At 49.0% G+C, this 17,839-nt stretch overlaps 1 protein-coding gene across 2 annotated transcripts in view; it reads right to left on the bottom strand.

The window, feature by feature from the left end:
• Window positions 1-17,839, bottom strand: part of DUSP22 (dual specificity phosphatase 22) — a 479,337-nt gene that overhangs the window by 45,112 nt on the left and 416,386 nt on the right. For both annotated transcript variants that reach the window (XM_069613516.1, XM_069613517.1), the window contains one exon: window positions 8,741-8,912. In XM_069613516.1, the coding sequence (XP_069469617.1) occupies window positions 8,741-8,912 (172 nt within the window). The remainder of the gene's footprint in view (window positions 1-8,740; window positions 8,913-17,839) is intronic.

Below are 17,839 nucleotides of genomic sequence, written 5' to 3'. Positions count from 1 at the left end.
GTCCTCTGAGTCATACTGCCCCCAACCAATGACAGGTGTCTCCCTAAGCCCCATCTCTGGCAGCCATCTTCAGATTTGGTAAGCACGTAAAGTGGCAGTATGATCGAGAAGAGCCACAGAGGGGTTGGAAGGAGGGTTTGCATGTGAATCCATGCCGTACCCATGCTGTAGAACAATAGTTACACTACAGGCAAGTAACTTGTTCCTTCTCCAGCATGGGGTCTGGATTCACATGCTCATGAATAACAAATACATAGCAGTACAACATTACACAACCATGGGAGGTGGCCAGGCTCAACTGAAGGAATTAATTCTTACCTCCAGAACAGACTCCCTCAAGGGAACAGGTTGCGTAGCACTTTCTGGCTGACCCTTGACTACTCCCTGGAATCCCTGTAAACGCAGTAGAACTTGGTGAAGGTGTGTGTGGACCTCCACATAGCAGCACTGCTGATGTCTAGCAGGGGCGCACCAGCCAGGAACGCTGTTGTCACAGCGATCGCTCTGGTGGAATGGGCTCTCGAACAGCTGAGCAGCGGTAAGCTTGCCAACTGATGACATTGCATGATGCAGCTGGAGAGCCACCTTGAGATGGAAGCCTTGGACAAGGCCTTCCCATGGTTCACATGACCAAAGTTCACAAACAGCTGTGAAGTCTTTCGAAAACACTTTGTGCGTGCCACGTAGAACTTCAGGGCACGAGCAACGTCCAGTGAGTGCAAGGCCATTTCAGCCAGTGATAAAGGCTTCAGGAAACAAACTGGTAACATCAAAGGCTTGTTGAGGTAGAACTACGACGGAACCTTTGGCATGAAAGAGGGGTGCATCCGCAGCACCACCCTGGATTCGTGGAAAGTCGGCTATGGCTGTTTGCAGGATAAGGCCTGGATCTCATCTACCCTCCTGGCAGAGGTGATGTCCACAAGAAAAGCTGTCTTCCATGAGAGGAACCTGAGAGGGGCCTGATACAGAGGCTCAAAGGAGGCCCCCATGAGCCTCGTCAGAACCATATTGAGTTGCCACGCCGGGGCAGCCGCCTTCACCGGTTGGAAAGATCGAAAAAGTCCTTTGAGGAACTCCTTGATGAGTCGGTGAGACCACAGTGAAGATCTTTCTGGTGACCTTGTTTAGTGGGAGATAGAAGCGTGTGCCAGGCCAGCCTTGGCCAAGGAAAGCAAATAAGGAAGAATTTATGGGGCGTGACCCTCAGCGGGATAATCTTCTGTGATTGGCACCACGTAGCAAATCGCTTCCACTTGTAACCGTAGCACTTCAAGGTCGACCTCTTTGCAGCTTTCTGCAGTCCGCAGGCACCTTGTATCCAGCAAACTCTACGGCTGCAGAAAACAAGCCCTGAGGTTCAGTGATCTTTGTTTATGATGCAGGATTGTGCCTCCTTCTCTGGTAAGAAGATCTGGAACTACTGGTAGCTTGACTGGAGGCGATGCAGACAGACTGAGAAGGCCCGGATACCAAATCTGCCTCGGCCATGCTGGGTTGATGAGTATCATCTTGCACGGACACAGTCTGAGTGTGTTGATGACTTGTAGCAGGAGAGGGAATGGAGGGAACACGTACAGGAACAGTCCCTCCCATGGAAAGGAGAATGCGTACCCCATGCTCCTCAGCTAGTGGAAACAGATGACAAACTTCCTGCACTTGGAGTTCGTCGCCATCACAAGCTGATCTATCTCACCCCTCTTGGCGAACTGGCGGTCCACCTGATCCCGACGATGCTCCCACTCGTGGCAGGAGCACAGTTCCTTGCAGCAGGAGTCTGCGATGGAGTTCTTGACTCCTGCCAGGTGAAGAGGGACGAGGAACATCCCCTGTCCAACAGCCCATCGCCACAGGTCCTGCGCGTCCTTTGGAGAGCGCCGGGGATTGAGTGCCCCCTTGCTGCCTGATGTAAAACATGTGGTGGTGGTGTTCGTGAAGATCCTCACCACCTTGCCTTTCAGAGACGGGAGGAACGACTTGAGGGAACAGAACACTGCATGTAGCTTCAGGATGTTGATATGAATATCCTTCTCTGGCAACCACAGGTCTCTGGCGTGCAGACGTCCGGTGTGCGCTCCTCATCACTCTAGGGAGGTGTCCGTGGTGACCGTCTTCTGGTATAGTGGGTTCTGGAATCCTGTGCCTTGGACGATGTTGGAGCGAACGCCCCACCATAGTATCGCCCACCGGACACCTGTATCCAGCGGGAGTCCAGGAATTCCTGGAGGGGCCGCATCAGCAAACCCGCAGAGCCGGACGAGGTAGATGCAGGACAACATCATGCCCAGCAACGACCTGATGGCCCGCACTGTGGCTGTCCTCGTCGACGACAGCCGCTGCACCGTCCCCAGAATGGCTGCTATGCTCTCCTTCTAGGGACACGCCAAGCAAGACACTGTATTGAGTCTGGCACCTTAGAACAGTGCGTTCTGTGATGGAATCAAGCAGGACTTTGGATACTTGACAGAGAATCCCAGATTCGTTAGTAGCCGGACAGTCGCCTACATGTGTCCTTGGGCCAGCTCCAGCAGAGGTGCGAATCAGCCAGTCCTCCAGGTATCGTTATATGTGTATGCCATGTAAGTTTAGATGGGCTGCCGCTAGTGCTAGGCACTTTGTGAACACTCTGGGGGTCGACTTCAAGCCGAAAGGTAGCGCCTTGAACTGGTAGTGCTGTCCCTGCACTCCAAAGCGTAGAAACAGTCCATGTTTCCTGTGAATTGTGATGTGGAAGTAGGGGTCCTCCAGGTCCAGCAGCGTCAAGAAGTCTCTTTTTTTTCCAGTTGGCCGAGCACGTGTTGCAACGTTACCATCCTGAATTTTTGGGACTTGAGGTATTTCTTCAGACTTCATAGGTCTAGAATGGGTCTTCAGCCCTCTGTCTTCTTTCTGACCAGAAAGTATCTGGAATAGACTCTGGAGCCCCGCAGCTATTGGGGAACTAGCTCTATTGCCCCTTATCGCAGCATGGCCCATACCTCTTTCAGGAGCTGAGGGATGTGCTTCTCCTGACGTGCCACCAGAGGGATCCGCAGACACCTGTGCTGAAACTCCAGGGCATGTCCTTGGGCGAGAGCGTCCAGCACCCATTTGTCGATGGTGATCTTTCTCCACTCGCTGATGAACCTAGTCAGCCGGCCTCCCACCAGGGCTTTACGGGTGGGGGCCCAACGTCCTGGTTGATTCAGGCTTGCTTCTGCACCATTGTTCTGCCCTGCGGCAATGGCGACGCTGTCCTTGCTACCGTAGGCCTGGGAACGGCCTCTGTAGGCTGGAAGGCTGATGGTCTTCATCCAGCCTTGATGACGAAGGCAGACACTGGGCCTCATTACGAGCAGGCTGCCACCGGACCCATAGTGAATTACTGCCTCCGGGATTGCCAGAATCACCAGGGCATTACAACCACCGGAGACCCGGTAATTCCGTAGGCGGAATTCCGTTAATCCCCATTCCCATGGAGTCCCATAGGACTCCATGGGGATGGGGACCATGGAAACACTGGTTCCATCTATGACGCCAGTGTTTCCATTTCCGTCTGCAGGCGGGTGGCGTTACTCCCGACAGGTCACACCTGGTGGAAGTGACACCGCCTGCCTGCAGAACTCGTAATCTGCCAGTCCGGAAACAACGGTGGCGGCGGGTTTACCGCCACCGTTGTTTCCAGACCGGCAGACTCGTAATGAGGCCAACTGTTCCCCATTTGCCGGAACCCTGTGTCGGTGACGTCAAAAGCCACTGTGATGGGGTGATCAGACGCTACCTCCCCTTCTGGGAAGAGAGTGGTTGCCTCCATCTTCTTATCGTCGGGGAGGAACTCCAAAATCGGACACAGCTTGTACCATAGCTTCCTGTTGTACCTGGCTAGGATCGCCAGTGCATTGGCCGCCTTGATAGTGGACGCTACAGTGTAAATCACCTTTCTTCCCATGGCGTCCATCCTCTTCCCCTTGCTGTTTGGAGGGACCGAGGACGGGATTGCTAACCATTTCCTCGTGGCCACCGATACCACTTATTCTGGCGATGGCTGTGACCTCAGGAACTTGAGTGCGGAGTCCGGTGCCCTATACTTCTTTTTCTGCCTATCCCTTTTGGCTAGAGCCATGCAAGGGTTCTTCGTGAGGGACAGGCCCTCTTCCCAAACGTTGTCCAGAAGTAGAACCGCCATGACTGTCTTCCATTTGGCCTCACGCCCCTGGGACAAGAATCCCTCCTTATTAGTTTCCTCAGGCACTAGCTGGAATAGCATGGAGGCTCTTGAGATCATGGAGTGGAACAATCCCACTTCATTTTGCGGAGACACCCTATATGGAGCATCCAAATGTGGGGATTTGCCGTCCGCTGCGACAATATCCTTGTCGTCATGGCCGTATCCCTCCCTGTGTCTGCTGGGGGAGAAGGAACCCGACGTGGAGGCGGAGGTTGGAACGGTGGTGGTGGATGCTTCCTCTTCTTCGTTGGAGGCTGATCTGGGACCTGGGGAAACACAGGTACCGGAGCCGGAGGCATCCTCAACTGGATCTGGGACAGAGAAGTCTGTAGAGTCGGCAGAATATCCAAGGAAATGTCCCTTGGCTGAGATGGCAGAACGGGAAAACTAGGCCCTGCACCGCCGGCGTCGTCGTCCGTCTTCCATGTTCTTGGGGACCGTATGTAAGGACTCGTGATCTTTGTCGTCCGTGGACGAGACCTCCATGGCTTAGGCGACAGTCTGGGAGGGCTGTTTCGGGGCCTCCTCGCCCCGTTTTACCCCCCTGAGCGTCTTGAACCCGGGCCTGAACCAGTAGTTTCCCCCCTTCTGGCGTGCCAGCAGACTTCGCCAAAGTCACTGAAGCTGTGTTGCGCCTTCGGGGTAGGGACACATTCTGAGCTGCTGTGGGATACCTTTGCAGGGTCAGTGCCCTTAGCTGCAACAGTCTCCAATTCCATTGTGGATGAGGTCTTAGCCTGAGCTGATGAGGCTTGCTTGTGGCTGCTCGGCCTTCTTCCCCTCCGTCCGCGGCTTCTTGGATTTCTCACAAAGTTTAGCCAGGGTAGATGACTTCCTCTTTGAGGAGGAGCTCGATTGCCGGCTGGCAATGGAGGCGGATGGTGAAGCTGATCGCACCCCATCCACCTTGGGACCCGCTTCAGCAGCAAACCCGGTGGACTCGGACTTGTGGTTCTTGGCCTTATCGTGGGCCTCCACGGATGAGACGCCCTCACAGGACTTAGACCGCTCCTCGGACCAGCCGTTCCCGGGTGAGGCATGACCCTGCTTGTCGCACAGGGCTGAGGCCTTGGCGTTGAGCCACGCAGCCAGTCTACTGTGCGTCATGGTCGGAGGGCACGAAGTAGGCCTGATGGCCTTCTAGAATCTTCCACGATCTTCACCCTTGAAGAGCGCTAAATTCAATGACAATGGATCCCCGCAGTTAGCAGAAGGAGAAGAGAGCACACTGGCTCCTTAAAAAAAGAACTTTTTTCAGTTGCAAACCATGATAAAATGCACAAATACTCAGAGCAAACTCTATGACTCCCAACAGTGAAGCGTGGGATAAAAATCTGAAGATGGCTGCCAGAGGAGGGGCTTAGGGAGACGACTGTCATTAATTGGGGGCAGTATGACCCAGAGGACCGTGATTGATTTAAAGGAGAAATACAGTTTGTAAGTGAAAGTAAAACTGTTTTTTCTTTTACCAAGTATTCCCAGCCTGACGACGGGGAATATTCATGAGCATATGAATCCATGCCAGACCCCATGCTGGAGAAATACCCACCACTACATCCCAATCTGTGCTAGGAGATGGCTTCAATTCCCAAACATCATCAAATGCCCATCATCACTTTAAGCACTAAACTTAAAATGCAAAACAGAAACTGGCCTACGTGCATGATTTCAAGGAATGGGAGAGTGGCGTTGCTATCAGTGACAGATTATTCCTTAATAGCAACATGAACGGACTGTGCAGAAACACAAAAAAGACTGGCCAACATTACGTTACCACATATGAATATTATTTGACGAAGTCTTCGGGGTCACAGGACCTGGTTCAGATGAGATGTAGGTTAGGCAATTTCAGAAGTGAAAAAAAGAAAATGTTATTTTCTCTCTGTTTCAGGAATATTAGGTATAAGATGACCTGTCAGCAGTTAAAAAAACAAAAACAAATGCAGGTTGCAGGCTATAGAGAGCAATTGGGTGCAGCATACACGCGTTGCAGTTGTCCTATGCAGCTACAATGAACTGTTTGGATTCTAATTAGACTCTAACATGATTTAACGGTATGGTCTTGAGGAGTTATTTTTCAATAAAGTGATACATACAGGTGAACAAAGAATGTGTCATACCTTCGGAGGCATCAAGGTTTACCCACACTATGCCTGAGGACCTAAAGAAATATCTCAGCAAACCTCCAAGGATTTTGCCCTTTTTGCTCTGACATTTCAGAAAGGAAAGAAGCAATGCTTCTCGTATATTTCAATACGGGAAACAGCCAAGATTACTGAGATTACGCTTCACAAACCTTTTTGGAAGTGGGGTTGATTGTGACCCTTGTCACCAAGTGGGCCATCAAAACGAATTCAAAGTCTTCTCAGCAGAAACATCACTTCAGCAAGTGATGCTCTGCAGCTGCTTTGACACCAATGAGATTTTAGGGTAAAATCACACGTGACAGGACATGGGAGGAAAACATGAAAGAGGCATGTAATTGTGGTTCAATATCCAAAATAGTTGCAATAGTCAGCAAATGCAAGGTACAGTCTGTGCATTTCCAACCTGTTGTTCATAAAAGAAGAGCAAACATGCCTTTCAATGGTGTAGATTTATGTGTCCAATAAGTGGAAAGAATTCTTATCAGGTTAAAAAAACATAGGGAGCACTCCTTGTGGAGGTCAACTTTCAGCATTCTACTTTTAGGCAGTGTCACTTTTAAAGTTGACTTTGGACATGGAGCCCACTGTGCCAGTAACACGTGACAGGAACACCTTTGCAGTGCAAAGTGATAGAAATGACTATTATCTGGCTCTTAGGTCATCTTGAGGTGGTAGGTTTGGACCAGAAACCGTGAAAAGATGAGTGGTAGGTGTCCTGCATCTATTCTTCCGGTCCAGATGGTAGTTTGGATTGCTCGTGTCATGTATGCTAGGTCGCTGAGGAAAACAGTGGTGCGTCCCACCAGGAAAATGCCTTTGTGGTCAGTTTCTGCTACAATGTGGAGATGGCCCGACTTCTCGTCATTTTAACATCTGTTCCTGGTTCTTTCAGCAACCTCAGAACAAGTGAACTTGCAGACCTGACCCTCATTTCCAAATTCTAAAGTCTACTTCCATTGCCAGGCAAACGAGTTTAATACATTAACCAAAGTTCACTTTGTGATGCCATAATTAATTTTTGTCATTTAAACTTCATTTATTTTGCATATCAATTAACATCCATCCTAATAGGAGGCCTACACTCAGCAAAGCATCTTGGTCATATAAACGTTTTTTTCTGTGACCCAGATAGAAAGAATCTAAATCGGATGTTGGTGCTGGACTTACGATGCCACAGGCCCTCCCAAAGTCTATTGGTCTTGATATGGGTGGAAAAAGTCATACAAAATGCATCTATTTTTGTTGGGTGTTCTGAACAGTAGTACCTTTTGCATAGCACAGCACAACACAACATCCTTCTGCTCGGTCTGATGAGAAGGTTCTCTTATTGGCCTTTCTTTTGCTTAGTTTTTTTGACTATGCCTAAGCAGTCAAGTATAACCCTTCGTTATCCTCACCTTGCCTTGCCTTGGGTGCGGGGCACAGTAATGACCAAGCACTTAGCTGAACAGCATGAATTATTTACAGAGGCAGAAGATAGACTTCTGCGGCTGCTTGGTGAATATGAGAAGGATGCCCATTTCATCAGCACCTGGATGTAAATGGGTGCACATTCTGGTGCTGTAAAGGATTAAGGTGAAGTCCCTTTCAGTATGACCCCCTCTTATTATGTTGAGATTAATCAGAAATCTGGCACGACCCTGGATGGACAGAGAATGTCCGGAGAAACTATGATTAAATAGCTCTCGTCCCTTGTCTTCAAATGTCCAGAGAACAGAACGTAATGTGCCCTTAACGGAACTTAATGTGGAGATTGATCTATGCACTACTGATCCTTTGCCTGAAATACAAAATAATCGACCATCTTCAGTCGTTTTTCTTATGTGAAAGTAGAGTAAACAACATTCCCAATTACTTACAATTTTGCTAAATGGGCACGTAAGGTGGCGAGCAAACTGGGAGTCATTAAGATTCAAGAAAATAACTGGACTCTTTAAAAATGCTTTACCCTTAACCTGGCAGTGTTGGTGTCCAAGTGTGGAGAGGAAGCAAATACATTCAAATGTAATAGCGAAAACTAAGAAAGCAAGTGTAAATGAATGCCATTCCAGTTGTGGGAATGAAAGCTAATATTGGAAGGGCTCTTTTGTAATCTTCATGGCCTATACCGAGGAGATCCTCCTACTGAAGTGTGGGAAGGAAAAGTTAAGAATCAGAAGAACATGTTGGGAGATCCCGGAATCATTGAGCTGGCAAGCAGCTTCCACTGCAACGGGTTGCTCTTACAGGCCTTCAAGCATCTCCAGGACATCCTTTTGTCTATGACACGTGTACCATGGCAAGGGCTTCAGGGTGAGGCCAAATTCAATTCAACGTTCTCAATACGGATAGCAGAGATGTCCGTCATGCACACTGGTCAACAGAAAGGCTTCCGGTTATCATATACCTGGTCGACATTGTCCTTCTCGAAATCCTGAAGCTGCTTCTGGAAGCCTGTATTGGGGTTGGCACATGATCTTGCTGCTCTCACGGCTGAGAGAGCATCCTCCCAACCAAGATCTGTGATGGTCATGACGTACGCTACCACCAAAGTCACGCTCCTGGAAACACCTGCAAGGCTGCACACCAAGAAGGGACATATTATATGCCTGTACATCGCAAGCTTTTCACATCAACTGAAATAGCAATTTTCTTTTTTTAAGAACTGTTTTTATTGACTGTCTTGAGTATTCTCCACACAAGCATATGATACAGTCAGTACAAGTGGCAAGAGGAGAAAAACAGTGTGTGGGTAAATCCACCCCTCCCTCATCCCTGTCATGTACAGAAAATCACTGCCTTTTGTACTATAAGGGAACAGAATCATAAAAGTACCCATCAAATGGCTTAAATCAAACCACCACTCAAGACATACCCGTTACATTTGGCGCACGTAGCCTAACCGGGCAGGTAAATCCATTATGGTCCTTTTTCACATATTCAAAGAACGGGGCCAAATGGCTGTGAACTGTTGTGTCTCTGACATTGGCCATAAATTTCTCCATCGTTAATATGGGCCAGTGCTGATCCAACCAGAGGTCGGCAGATGGAGGCTCGGTTTGCTTCCAGTTTCTCAGAATGGTCAGTTTCACCCTCAGCATGAGGTTGGCGACATCCCCAAGTTACTTACATGACTAAAGTATCCCTGTGCCCCAGTACAGATTATAGGATCAGACGGTATATCCACCTTCAACATATTCTTAATTCCAGATCTAATTTCTAGCCAAAAACGTTGCATGATTGCTGCATATCCTCTGGGGATGCCCAAAGCGCCCTTTTGCTCACAGCCCCTCCAGCAGCTATCAGATATGCTAGGATTGACTGTATGCAATCTGGCCAGCGTCTGGTACATTTTCGTAAGAATCTTCATCTGTGTTCCAGCTAAATGCTAGCAGAAATAAGGGTTCTATGTTCATTGATCCCCGGATTCTTTTTCGCAGAGGTTTTTGCCGAAGTGTTTTCACCGGAAAAAACAAATCAAATTTCTTTTATTTTTTTATTTGGGGGGGGGGTTCCCCCTCCAAATCTCCCCATCACTTTTATGTATTCTCTGTCCTCCCACCACCCCTAACCACTTGTATGCCCTTACCGACCTCTCCATATTTTTCAATGAGTTTTATTCGGCAGCAATATTTAGGCAAAAAACTCCCCGGAAAAAAAAAAATAGGCGATGAATGAACGTTGTACCGAAAAAAGTGTTGGTTGTCTTATAAATCTCAACTATGGGGTCTATTGGTGTTCCCATCCCTCTGTCCAATCCCGCACAGTAAGATCTGCGCTCAGGTGTGGTGAACATATTTATTGTTTTGTACAACTTGGAGATTAGGCCCCTCGAATGCGAAGGGAGCTTAAATATACATTCTAGTGGAGTAGGTGTTCTGCTGCAGCCTCTCAATTTTAATGGGTGAAGAGCCCAGTGCCGAATTTGAAAATATCTAAATCTGCCCCCCTCCTCAAGCCCAGGGTTACTTTAAAGTCCTCAAAGGGGCGTATCTCCTCCCTCAAAAACATATCCCTAATATTGGCGAGGCCTCTTGCTGCCCACTTAAAGTATACCGCGTCGGTCTTACAAGGGGTAAAGTCGTTACTACGAATGAACGCTGTGAGGAAAGAAGTAAAGGTCGTAGAGCCCCTTAGTTTTGTGACCCCATCCCAAGTTTCAAGGGCAGCCTTTGTGATCAGGTTATTGTATAGACTATGTGACTTCGTAGATCTATGCAGCCAGAGCTGCGTCCAGAGGGGTCGGTACGCTATCGCCTGTTCCATGTACACACACATTTTGTTCAAGTATTTTTGTACCCACTCCCCCATTGGGTTTAGCTGGGTCACCCGGTAGTAGTTCAATAGCTTTGAAAACATGAGTCGACCCCTTATTTCTGGCTGCATACAAAGTATGTTTATTAACCCCTAGGTGCCCCTCCACCCCATAAAAATGTAACCGACATGGACTCACACTCTTTGATAGTAGCGTTAGAGTTGGGAATGGGAACCGATTGAAAAAGATGGAGGAGTCGAAAGAGGATATTCATTTTAAATGTTGCCATTCTCCCAAACTAGGAGAGCCGCAGAGAGTTCCAATCACTCAGATCCTTTCCAGATTTCTAGCAAAAGAGGGTAGTAGTTGGCTTTGTACAAGTCCCCAAGGCTGGTAGTAACCTTTACTCCAATGTATTGCATGACCTTTGGTGTCCACATGTACGGGAACACAAACCCCAGCTTGGTCCTTCGTGCCTGTGGGATATTAAGACCCATGTTTTGATTTCTTTACTTTAAAGCCAGAGATTGGCCATATCAGTCAAGTTCCTACTCTATGGCAGGCAGAGACTCCTGGGGATTTGTTATTGACAATATAATGTTGTCTGCGAATAGGGTAATTTTGTGCTGAGTACCCCCAAAAGTTATGCCAGAGATATCCCCATTCTACCGTAGCCGGCTGCGAAGAGTCCCATTGCTAGGGCGAACAAGATGGGGGGAGGGGATAGAGGGCATCCCTGTCTAGTACCTCTGCCTAGTTGGATCGGCGCAGTGAGGTCCCAATTTATCATTAGGTGTGCCACTGGGTTTCTATAATTAGCTAAGTTCATGTCAGGTATTCTGGGTCCAAAGTTACATTTCTACAAAGTAGCTTTCAGGAATCCCCTGTCCACTCTTGTCGAAAGCTTTTTCAGGGTGAAGTGCTAGCAGGAGAGAGAGGGCAGAGATCATCTGCGCTTTGTCAAGAAAGTGTGGTACTCGTCTTATATTGTCCGCTGTCCCGATCGCCAAAATTAAATCCTGATTAATCTAGGTCTACTAGTGTAGGCATAAATTGATCTATTCTATTTGTGAGGATTTTAGTGAATATTTTTTAGTCCAAATTGAGTAGTGCTATTGGTTTATATGAGGAGCACAGCATAGGATATATTCCCGGTTTGAAAATAACAGTGGCGTGTGCTGCTCTCATGGAGTCCGGCAGGGCGCATCGAATTCTAATAGCATTGAAGACGTTATCCAGCGGCTTAACTAGCAGTTGATACAATGACCTGTAGAAAGATGCCGTCAGGCCACACGGACCAGGAGACTTATTCGTGTTCAAGGCCTTCACCGCTCTCCGGACCTCCCGGGGCTGTATTGGAAAGTCAAAATAGGCGCATTTACTTGGGGATAGTTAGGGAAGATCTATGCCTTCTAGGTATAAGGATGGCTCTGTAGGATCAGGCTGGTTGGACGTGTATACGTTGGTGCACAATTCATGGAAAACTCATTTTTATCACCTTCGTTCCCCCCATTCTCTGCCCTGGCTGTCCAATACCGAGTGTGTAAATGAACATCTTCCTTTCTGGCCTCAGCAGGTTTGCAAGGAGCTTGCCCAGGATATTGCCATGCTCATAGAAGTGTTGTTTCTCAGTCGTCTCAAGGTGGGTTCAACCCTCTGAGTTCTCAACAGATGAAGCTGGTTTTTAGCAGAAGCTAGTTGCCCAGGTAGGAGTCTAGATGCGGTCAGTTGGTAAGCCTTTTTGCACCCTTTAATGTCTCCCAGGAGTTGCAGTTCGGTGTGACCTCTAATAAGTTTCATGGCAGCAGCACTGGCTATTATGCTGCCTCTAGCCACCGCTATTAAGGTGTCCCAGTGGGTTCCCACTGAAATGTCTTCTGGATTGTTGGTCGCTAAGTACTTTCTGATCATATGTTCAAGCTCCTCCAGACCAACAGTGTCCCTCAGGATTCCCAGGGGCAAGCACCATGTGTGGGGCTTATTACGGTTTGATAATTCCCGGTAGAGCGCCAGCATCATACTAGTCAGATTGAGTGATGGGTTCCATACCTGCCTTTACCAATTGCTGCATTAGGCCTGAGGAAGCCAAAATATAGTTGCTCCGAGAGGCAGATTAGTGTACGTGTCAGAAATGGGAGAAAGCTTTATCTGTTGAATGCTGTACTCGCCACTGTTACGCTCACCTGGTCTCTGCGGAGGATTTGGGGCTCGCTGGCAGCCCTCCCAGGAATTTGATCACCCCTGTTGGATCTCTCCCCCTGGGGAGAGGCTGTGGGTTGCAACAATTGGTGACACTGCTCCTGCGTGGATATGAGAAAACGAGAGTGCGCTGATCGGTGACTATGGTATCTCTCAAACCCTTCTACCCAAGGTGCGATTACTGTGAGCATGTACCGGCCCATAAGGCTCACCTGTTAATTATTGATGGTGAGCTCTTTGTCCTGCTACTTCTGGCAGGGGCACTTGTCGATGGGATCTAGTTCCTTCACTGATCCCTGGTGAGTAATAGTCCAGTCCGGCTGCGACTATTCTTCTCTTGGTTAGTAGTAAGTGTTTCTCAATGTCTCTTGTTTTTTCCTCTTTCTGTTTTTCCCTACTCTCTTTCTGTCTTGTATTCTTGCTCTCGATTTGTGATTAATTCCTGAATAACGTTTTCTCTTCTGTTTTCTTCCCAATAGATGGAATTGCAGCTCAACTGCAACTGTGGAGGTGTGGAACGCGGGCAGGCGGAAGATAGATGGAACCGCAATGTCCGACAAGAGGTGAGTGATGGTTTAAGGAAAAGTGCGAGATGCGGTGGGAGCGCGACCGTAAACTTAATATCTTTTTAATGTCTAACCTTGCCTTTTGCTTTTACTTGCATGTGCTGCGGTCGCGGACGAAGCGCATAATGCTGCGGTGCCAAGAGGAGGTTTCAACGTCCTTGAAGCCGTGAAGATGAGCCGCAGTCCCCGGATGAAGAGCTCAGCGCTCCGCAAGGTTTGAAGGTAAGCTGCAGCGAGAAGATTAAGGCGTTCCTGGAAGATTTAAAGAAGACGCACACAGGTGAGAGCAGATTCCCAAGATGGTAAGTATAGAACCAGGAAGCAGGATTTCTAAGGTAAGTTTTAATCCCAGGCGGCGGTGAGCGTTACGCTGCATGGATGTGCAGAATAACGCAAAGCGTCTGCCTCGTGGATTGGAGCCGCTTATAATGATAATGATGTGTTCTTTATATAGCGCCTTAATCCAAAGAGGTTTACGGAGCACATGTTTACATACAATATCACCCAACCGAAATTGGTACTCATTTATCAACCTCAGAAGGATGAAAGGCTGAGTTGGCCTTGCCGGGATTCGAACCTGCGATCTTTAGATCACGCTCAGATCGCAGCAGCGAGCGCTCAACCCGCTGAGCTATCTTACCGCCTTATATAGCTGTGATTGTGGGCACGCTCACTAGGCCTGGCTTGCCTGCCACTCCTAGCGAGTCAGCACGTGCAAGGCAACCCAGTAATAGCAGCCCCACCCCAGAGTACCCGTGGGGCTGCTTTAAGTGATGGAAGTTCCCACGTTAAATGCACCTTGCACCCGGAATGAGGTGCTATGCTTGTAATAAAAGCATTTTGTCCCAAATAAATGTTCTTGTTGACTTATTTATGAGCCTGGCGCGAAAGGTGCCAGGACTGTGTCCATCCAGGCCCCGTCTGTGTTCTTGGCCCGATGACCATGACAGCCACTGAGCTACCAGATTATTTTCCGTTAAGGAGCGCTTCAATTTATGTGTGGCTGTCCCGATTGCCGAGTAACTGTTCTGAGCGGATCGATCTAACGTGCCGTCCATAACTAGGTTCATGTCTCCCATCTAAAAAATATCTCTATCGCAGAGTGATTTAAGGGCGGCAAGGAAGAACAAGTTACTTACCAACTGGTAACGTTCTTTCAACTGGATGCTCTTCCAACGTATTCCAAATCTTTGACACGTAATGTCCACAGCTGTGCACTTCGGAAACTTTTTCAGCAAAGGGCGTCCTGCGTCGATGACGCCGGGTCGATGTCCCTCGAAGGCCTCCGTCGAGGGTGACGTCACCGGATGTTATAAATAGGACGCACGGCACCCGTAGCCTCTGTTTAAGTTTTTCCCTCAGAACGTGTGGCACCAGTGTCATGCCTGCTTGACTGCACTTAGCCTTGCGGAAACGTAAGCTGCAATCGCATAGGAAATTCTCCAGAGGGGCAGGCTGGGAGGGCGATGTGGAATACGTTGGAGGAACATCCAGTCGAAAGAATGTTACCAGTTGGTAAGTAACTTGTTCTTCGAATGGATTGTGTCCTCCAACGTATTCCACATCTTTGACAGACCCCCAAAGCAGTACCAGTAAATGGAGGAGGGAAATAATTTAGAGTACCAAATCAGATTGCGGAATAAAGAACCATCTTCCCAAGGCCATATCCTGACCATGGATCGTATCCAGGGAGTAATGTTTAACAAAGGTGTGGAGCGAAGCCCATGTAGCAGCCTCACAAATATTCCTGATAGGAACTCCCCTTTGGAGGGTGGTGGAAGTAGCCATGCCCCTAGTGGAATGTGCCCGCAACCCTTCAGGAGGGATCTTAGCCGCCAATCGGTAACACTCTGTGATGGTGAGGCTAATACATCTGAACAAGGTCAGCTTGGTAACAGCCTGGCCCAATCGGTGTCCAGCATATCCTACAAAGAGTTGATCATCCACTCTGACCCTGGACATCCTAGAAATGTAAAAGCTCAAAGCTCTCCTAGGATCCAACCTATGGAGTCGCTCCTCTTCCTTACCAGGATGAGGAGGATAGAAAGAAGGGAGAACCACCTTCTGACTCAAATTAAATTCAGATACTACCTTGGGTAGAAAGGAAGGACGTACCTGCAGTAAAACCCTGTCCTTGTGAAACACAGTAAAGGGTGGCTTAGAGGAAAGTGCCTGCAATTCACTCACTCTGCGAGCGGAAGTAACCACAACCAAGAACACAGTCTTGAAGTACAATAATCTCAAAGGACAAGAGAGCAAAGGTTCAAATGGAGCACCCATGAGAAATTTTTCAAACACCGGCAGCTGAAAAGGGGACGGCGGGAACACAGTCAGTCCTTTAAGAAATTGAGAAATCAAAGGAATCTTAAAGTAAGAACATTCTTCAGACGAGTACTTAAAGATAGACAGCCCCGCCAGGTAACCCTTAATGGTACCCACTTGAAGGCCCCTGTGGGCCAATGAAAGTAAGAAAGACAAAACCATAGGAATGGAGCACTGAAAAGGATCAACATTGTGCCCTCTGCACCAGTCACAGAACTTATGTCAATGGTACAGGGATTGTGTTGCAAGCCGCCTGGCCGAAAGCAACACCTCCAACACATCATCCAGGAGGTCCCAATCCTTACACCTCAACCTTTCAGATACCAAGCGTGAAGGTTGAGAGTCTTGACCTCTTTTGAGAGAGAGCGAGAGAGAGAGAGCGAGAGAGAGAGAGAGCGAGAGAGAGAGAGAAGATCCTCTCGCTAGGGAAGACAGCTTGGAGGGCAGATGGACATTTCTAGAAGGTCCGGGTGCCACGCTCTCCTGGCCCAATCCAGAGCCATGAGGATCATGTGGGAACCGAACCTACGCAACACTTGAGGAATGACGAGGACTGGAGGAAATGCGTACAGCAGCGGGAATGATCAATCCACTACAAACGCGTCTCCTAAGGCTCCCCTCGGAGGAAATTCCCTTGAGCAGAATCTCTCGCACTTCCGGTTGACACTGGTGGCGAAGAGATCCACTGGTGAGGTTCCCCAAAGGGTGAAGATATCCTGAAGGACTCCTGATCCAACTCCCACTCGTGAGAGATTGTGCTCTGTCTGCTCAGTGCGCCCGCCGCCGCATTTTCGTCTCCGGCCAGATGAACTGCTCAGATCGGAATTCCCTGCTGGATGGCCCGGAATCGGAGCTGCATTGCCTCTCTGCACAACTCTGCACTACCCCCTTTTTTGTTGAGGTAATGCATGGCCACTGTGTTGTCCGTCATGATCAGGACACTTTTCCCCCACACAGACGGCAGAAAAGCCTTCAGGCCCAGCCTGATGGCCCTCAGCTCTAACAGGCTGATATGGAGTTTGGACTCCGACGGAGACCAGGGACTGCTGGCGGTCCAGTCGTTGGCATGAGCGCCCCATCCTGTGAGGGAAGCATCCGTCACTACAGTCACCTCCGGCCATTGTTGCCAAAATGACTCCCCCTTCATCAAGTTCCCCTCATTGGCCCGCCCCACCACAGAAGATCCTGGGAGACCAAGAGTGGAATTTGAACGGGATGCAACATCTTGCCTGAGAACTGCGACCACTGCATCTTGAGGGCCCATTGCAGGGATTTCATCAGCCGGGCCTCTGGCACCAGAAAAATGCAGGATGCCATAAGGCCGAGCAACCTTAAGAATTCGAAAGCCGGGAGACTCTGGGCATGTTGAAACTTGTCCACCATCTGCACAATGTGATGAGCCCTCACCTTGGGAGGTGAGCACTTCCCCAAGGACGTGTCTAGCACAGCCCTGATGTACTGGAGCTGTTGGGAAGGTGTCAGATACGACTTCTTGAAATTGAGGGAGAAGCCCAGCCTGTGCAGGGAGCGGCAGGTGAGTCTGAGGTTATCCAATGCTTGCTTGGCAGAGTGCGCCCGGATAAGCCTGTCGTCCAGTTAGGGGTAGACGTGAATCCCCCCCTCGCCTGAGGTACGCTGCCACCACCACCATTAGCTTGGTGAAGACCCTCGGGCGGAGGTCCATACAAACGGCAGGACCCGAAACTGAAAGTGCGAGTCTCCAGCCGCAAACCTCAGGTACTTTCTGTGCTTGGGATGAATTGGCACATGAAAGTAAGCATCCTGTAGGTCCAGAGATACCAACCAATCCGGAAATTGAAGGGCCTGGAGGATTGAAGAAAGAGTAACCATCTTGAACGTGTCCTTCCTGAGAAGTTTGTTCAACCAACGCAAGTCCAGGATGGGTCTCAATCCCCCGTCTTTCTTTGGGATCAAAAAATAAGGGGAATACCATCCCTTGTTCCTCTCCGCTCCAGGCACCGCCTTTCTTCAGCAGGGTTAAGATTTCCTGCACAAGGAGCGGATCTGGAAGCTTCAAAGAGTTTCCCCGGTGGATTGTCGTGAGGCCGCTGAAGGAAGGGAAGGCAGTAGCCGTGGGCTATCATGTCCAGAACCCGCGCATCCGAAGTAATAGCTCACCACTCTTCAAGATGCTGAGCTAGCC

The sequence above is a fragment of the Ambystoma mexicanum genome, chromosome 5p (assembly GCF_040938575.1).
Source record: "Ambystoma mexicanum isolate Mex_15411 chromosome 5p, UKY_AmexF1_1, whole genome shotgun sequence".
In the NCBI taxonomy this organism is placed as follows: Eukaryota; Metazoa; Chordata; class Amphibia; order Caudata; family Ambystomatidae; genus Ambystoma; species Ambystoma mexicanum.
The sequence above is the reverse complement of the archived record's forward strand: the minus strand, read 5'-3'. Positions and strand labels throughout refer to the sequence as shown.